The sequence below is a fragment of the Pundamilia nyererei genome, unplaced genomic scaffold (genome assembly GCF_000239375.1).
Source record: "Pundamilia nyererei isolate P.nyererei 1_Seehausen unplaced genomic scaffold, PunNye1.0 scaffold00070, whole genome shotgun sequence".
In the NCBI taxonomy this organism is placed as follows: Eukaryota; Metazoa; Chordata; class Actinopteri; order Cichliformes; family Cichlidae; genus Pundamilia; species Pundamilia nyererei.
The window spans coordinates 1,981,759-1,988,332 of NW_005187471.1; the positions used below are offsets into that span (position 1 = coordinate 1,981,759).

Consider the following 6,574-nt stretch of genomic DNA (forward strand, 5'->3'; position numbering starts at 1 on the left):
ATTGTTATTTTACTTTAAAACTCTGTGTAAATGTGACCTAGTTTTACACAATTATTAGGAAAATATTTTATCTGTCTCGATGCCTGTCAGCTCGTGGACCGCAGCATGGGAAGGATTTCGGTGACATTATCTACAGAGAAGCTTTTTAAAGTTTTAGTCATTGGGGATCTGGGGGTTGGGAAAAGCAGCATTGTCATGCGTTATGTTAATAAACGCTTTGATGAAACATACAAAGCATCCATTGGAGTTGACTTTGCCCTAAAGACAATTGAATGGGATCCCAAGACAGTGGTGAGACTACAGCTTTGGGATATTGGAGGTGAGTTTCAAAACTATAAAGCAAATTCCTGTACAAAAATACTGGATGAACAGGCTAAATCTAATTTTATGGCATCTGTTATAAACTCTGTAGAAACTGTACTGCGACACTTCTGTGAAAACACGATTTAAAAAGTTTCTCCAAAGCTTTTATCTGTAAACGTTTTAAATGTAGTAAAGTAATATCTCGATACATTTATTTATATATAATGTGTATTTGAATAGAGTATACCAGAGATACACTCACTAGCCACTGCATTAGGTATACATGTTCTACATAATGTCTAATTGGCATTGCAGCAACTCAGTGCATTTAGGCATGTGAATGGTAAAGATGAACAGCTGAAGTTCAAACTGAGCATCAGAATTGGGAAGAAAGGTGATTTAAATGACTTTTAATGTAGTACGGGTGTTGGTGCCAGACAGGCTGGTCTGAGTATTTCAGAAACTGCTGATTTACTGGGATTTTTCCCCAAAAAACATCTATAGGGTTTAGGGAGAATGGTCCAAAAAAGAGAAAATGTCCAATGAGTGGCAGTTCTCTGGGTGAAAATGCCTTGTTGAGGACAGCAGAGAGGCCAGACTCCTCTGAGCTAAGACAACAGTAACTCAAATAACCACTTATTACAACCATGATATTCAATGAATGAGCAATACATCAAACCTTGAAGCAGGTGGGCTTTAGCAGCAGAAGACCAGAAGTGTAAAAACACTGAAGTTACAGTTTGCACTGGCGCACCAAAATTGGACATATTGGAAAAACATTTCCTGGTCTGATGACTTTTGATTTTTTCAGCAACCTTTGGAAGGTAGGTACAGAATTTGGAAATCTGGCTCCATCCTGCCTTTTCATCAACAATTCAGACTGGTTGTGGTTACTGTGGGTTATTTTTTGGCACATTTTGGGCCTCTTAGTTCCATTTTTTAAACCCCACAGCCTACAGAGGATTGTTGTTGACCATGGCCACCCCTTTATGTCCACAGCGAACCCATCTTGTTACGACTGCTTCCAGTCACAAATGTCACAAATCCAGTAGCAAGGTGTACTTAATGAAGTGGGTGCTGAGTGTACATTTAAATTTAAAATGATAGAAAGTACACTTATTTGCCTAAAATATATTTTAAATAAACAAGAACTCTGGAGGAAAGCATTTTATTTGCACATAATATTCCAAAATTGCACATTTTTTAAAATTCATCCAAATCCATTTTTTCCCCTGTGGAAATTATATTTTAGTTCTTTTTTTGGTGACACAACTTTTATACACATTTTTAAAGTTAAATTTAAGTTTAAGTTTGCTGAATGCTTTAGTGCCTGGAAACTCAAGTCAAACTGCAGTGGGGTTTTTATTTTTTTTGATCCATTCTTTACTCAGAGCTAATTTTAATCCTGTGTCCATGGAAACATATGATTTTATTTCAGAAAATTATCAGTAGTCTCTCAGTTCTTACATAACATTTAGGTTGCAGTCTGATTTGACCTGATACTTCAGACCAAAAAGAAATAATAGCTGCCTATCCATGAGAAAAAAAAAGACACATTCCTACTTGCAGCCAGGTTTTATTAGAAGTTGAGCAAAAGGATCCATTACACACATAATTTTATTATCCCTCAAGGCCAAGAGAGGTTTAAGAACATGTCCCGAGTGTACTACAAAGAGGCGATGGGAGCAGTAGTGGTCTTTGACATTACAAACAGCTGCACCCTGGAGGCTGCCTCTGAGTGGAAGCAAGACCTGGATACCAAAGTGCGTCTTGACAGTGGCCAACCGATCCCTGCTGTCCTGCTGGCCAACAAATGCGACCTGACGGGGAGGGATGGAGCCTTGGTGTCCTCTCTGGACAGCTTTTGTAAAGACAACAGCTTCCTGGGCTGGTTTGAGACTTCTGCTAAGGTTTGTGCAACCATAGAAGGGGAATATGTGCCTTCAGTAACAGTCAGTGTTGGGTGTTTAGAGGTAATAACGTTAGGATATTCAGCAGATCATTAACTGATTATCTGAGGGATTGGATTCTGTTTGACTAATTTAATAGATTTTATATCTAAAAATATTCATATTGCAAGTAAGCATACTGCATGAGATCCTGCATTAGACTTGCATGAGGGTATGCTTTATTGCATGTGTGAACTTTATCACTGCAGCTACTGCATATAGCCTGTTCATATAAATATGTTAAAATATTAAAACACGCAGCCAAAAACTTAACCCGGCGGATGTTCTAAATCGTGTTCTTCCCTGCTTTTTTTTTTTAGGAAGATATAAATATTGAAGAGGCAGGTGCCTTCCTTGTCAAACAAATAATGCTGTGTGACACCAGCCTGTCCGCTGAAGAGCACCACTGGGATAGGATCAAAGTGAACCAGACTCCCACGGAGAGTCAGAGTCAGTCACTGTGCTGCGGGAGATCACTGTTCTGAGACAAAGAGCCAAACTAAAGCTACTGCTGGTTAAACAGAACCTGACCTGTTTGTGGTGCTGGGACATGAATCCACAGCCGCCTCAGTGAAGCTATGACAGAAAGCCACCAAGCTTCAGTAGCTTTATATTCATATTTCTGCTTTGCTGATTTTTCTCAATAATCTATGGACTGTGTGGGCTGCCTCATAAACACCTCTGTGGAGACAATGAGCTCATTCCTCTGATAAACCACTGATCCAGTCAGGATAATAAACAGATCAGCATGATACACATCCTGCTGGGAAAAGCCTGTGACACTCACTGCACAACCAAGACGTGCTAGTGAATGACCCACTATGATGAGGAACCACAAGCTATCTAACGTTTATTCCCATGCAGAAAAACAGCAAAAATGTATATTTCATCAAATAGTCCTCATCAAATGACACTTTATTTGATTGCAGCTTCCACTGTGCCTTCGTCTGTTATGCAACCCATGCATATAATTATCTCTTAATCACTTTTGCAGTAAGATGAGCTAAGACCCATGCACAAGCAAGGCATCTCAGATTGATATGGCCAAAAGCAGAGAAAAGCTATCAGCATGACCTGATTTTGGTGGAGAAAAGAGATTTGTGAAAATGCCCAGAAAGTACACAGTGTCCTATACTGGGAGCAGAGCATTTAGCATCTATCTAACAAATATCAGAAGAGTGAGTGTATGTGACTGTATGTGTCAATGAAGTAAAATATCAGCCACTAAATTCTGGCTGAGATTGAAATAAAACCATTTGGAAGTAAATGACAAGCTCATCCATTCATCGCACACCCTCGACAGGTTACCAGGCTTATAAGTTCATTATTTCGTTAGTTTAGTTATTGCTACACTGCCTAAAGTAACTGGTTAATTCTACGTTGATCAACTTAACAAATATATTTCTTGCCTCTTTTTCATGGACAGTTTGTTCATTTAAATCATGTCACCATGACCTTTTTAAAGGCTTGTAAATTTTATGCTTTAATCAGTTACAAGGTGTTTTAACAGAATACGTTTGAAATAATAACTTTGAATTGAGTGGTTTGTTTTAATGCTATTAATGTGAAATTAAAGTGCCTTTAAAGTCGGACATTTAAACCAGTGCAATGTACGATACCTTGTCTTGCTCATTGACATGTTTTGTGTTGCTCAGGTTATTTTTGCACACCAATCTGTTCTTTGCTGTCCTGTAGTTTTACTTTTCGGTGTCCTTGCAGTGCAGCAAGGGAACTGTTCTACATCCTGCCGCTGGTTACCTTTTCAGAGTAGCATTTGTCCAAATTCAGCCACTCTCTCCAGATGTGTCATGAGAATGGATTTAACCTTGGAGTATAATCACATAATGTTTTGTTATATCAGCAGTTGTTGACGTGGCATTAATTTGCATTACCATAAATTTCCCCCAAAATAGATTAAAAAGTTAAAAATGGGCACCATAATTTCCCATATTTATCCAAACCCCATCACAAATTCATCTGATCTCTACATGCTGATCAAAGGAGTTGCAGCATAAAAGCCAGCAAGGTAGTTTACCTCATGTGGCAATTGTGCCTGAGGCAAAACGATGGAAGAAGTAACACACAACTGCTAATTTTGGATGTATGTCCCAGTTTCTGGAGACCTACATTCAGAAGTCAAAGAGGGATGCTGGCCCCAATACTTTTTCACATCGGACACAAAAGCCCCGCTCCTTAACTTGTTTATAAATATGACAGTTTGAATGGATGGGAGCCTCACTCCCAGCAACAGATCCCATCACTTGTGCATTATTGATATTGCCCTGTTTTATCAGCCCTCCGGCGTGCATTTTCTCTGGCAGCTTCGTTCATATATTCATGACTGCATGACAATTTCAATTTAGTCAAACTTGTGAATAGGTTTATAAAGCGTAAAGCTTTGTGCATAGCTTTGCTGTGCCTCTCACTGTCTCCCATTGTGCCTTGTGTGACCCATTTTATGATGTCCTGTGTGGAAAAAGTCTTTGAATAGCAGACATTTGCAGACATTCTCCTGCACCTACATTATATATGTTGATGTGCCCGAGTCCATAAATGCAAGAAAAGAAATGCTAGAATATGAATGAACCTATACCCTTTAAACTGACCACGTCCTGAACCATCAAGGGGCTCCATGATGACGGTCTGGAATCCTTACGTTGCTGTCCATGGTTCTGAATTTTTGTCACAAGGCGAGTTCTCAAACACAACAAAATACAGATTTAGAGGTTAATAGTTTTGCTAGTAGATGACGCCATCTAGTGCACAAAATATACCTGTGCAAAGACACTTTGAGAAGGGACACAAAGTGTTTTTTTCTTTTGTGTTGCTGTCCACATCAACGCTGAGACAAACTGATTCTATCTGAAAATCCTGTTTCTGATTCTAAAGGGTTATTGGCAGTACTGAACCAGTCCTGTTTCCCCCATCAACCACCAACATGTTTTGCTTCATCGCATCATGTTTCTGAATCAGATTTTTAAATTTGTAGCTACATTTGCAGCATTTAAGTGTTATCTATAGCAGTTTAAAGGATAAGCTAATCAGATGTTTTGCATGTAATGATCTGCAAAATAACCAGTGCCAATGAAGCTACTACTTTTTTAAAAGCAATATTTAAAGTAGCATAAAATGCAAATACTCAACTTCTTCCACTTTGTGATCAGTGCTGTTTGTCAAATCCACAAACTGCACTGAAAATGTTTTTATTTATATTATTTGGTATGCATTCTTTTTTTTCCCCAGCAGTATGAATAATTGAAGTTCATACAGTTATGATAAAAATAAAGTACTCACTCTTTCTATTCTAAGGTTTTACATATCAGGACATTATAAATAATAATAATAATGTGGTCCTTCAAGTCGGGCAAGTACAACCTCAGATAAACAACACATGACATATTACACCATGCCCTTATTTAACAAGAATTAAGCCAAAATGCAGAAGTAGACATACATGCGAAGCACATTCTCACAGGTTTCATAGGAATTACCTCTATAAACACAGACGATTTGACAGAGACTACCTGAAAAACATGTAACATTAACATGTACTTTGGTGTAGTATGGATGGTAGTAGGAGGTGGGGGTCTTTATCAATACCAAACGCTGAAGCAGTATAAAAAAAAGAAAATACTAAAACACTGAATATAATACAGCATATTAGTACAAATACCTCATACCAACTGTCAGACACAGTGGTAGTGGGCTGATGATGGTCACTGAGTGAACTCCTCTTCATACTAAAGCATTTTGGAGTCAAATGTGAGACCATCTATCTGAAAGTCAAAGCTTTCTGAAATTAGGTAACGAAACAGGACAATGATCCAAAGCACAGCAGAAAAGAGACTGAGTTAAAAAATTAAGCTTAAGAAATGAGAATACAATATGTTTTGTTTTGTTTTTGCAACAGTCAACAGGTAAGAAAGTGTCTAGAAGTCTATTATGTGTAGACAAAACACTGTAATCTTGTGTTAGATGCTTTTTTTGTGCTTGAATGATTTATAAGTCTAAAATTACATCACTCTTAAAATGGCCAGGTACAAGAACTGGACTGGAAATGGACAAAAGAGCAGCAAAGCAAAGCTTTGACATTCAGAAAGTCTGAGCCATTGTAAAAATTTACAAGAAAATCTACTTGGAAGCAAAATATAGGAGCAGTTCAAGACTTTTTGCACAGTGTTGTATGTGATATATTATTGAAAGTCAATACAAAACCTTTGACAGAATTATATCCAGAAAAGAACCAAAACTAAACAATGTCTTAAATCGAATTTACAAAAAGGCTCTGACGTTTTAAACGTGTATTGCAAAGGCCATGGCTT

At 37.9% G+C, this 6,574-nt stretch overlaps 1 protein-coding gene across 1 annotated transcript; it reads left to right on the forward strand.

Annotated features, from left to right (window-relative positions):
- The first annotated feature begins 50 nt into the window (after positions 1 to 50).
- On the forward strand, positions 51 to 2,737 carry rab32b (RAB32b, member RAS oncogene family). Its single transcript, XM_005736780.2, has 3 exons — positions 51 to 319; positions 1,936 to 2,213; positions 2,573 to 2,737. Exons 1-3 carry the CDS (start codon positions 106 to 108, stop codon positions 2,735 to 2,737), a joined length of 657 nt encoding a protein of 218 aa, XP_005736837.1. The 5' UTR covers positions 51 to 105.
- Positions 2,738 to 6,574: the final 3,837 nt, after the last annotated feature.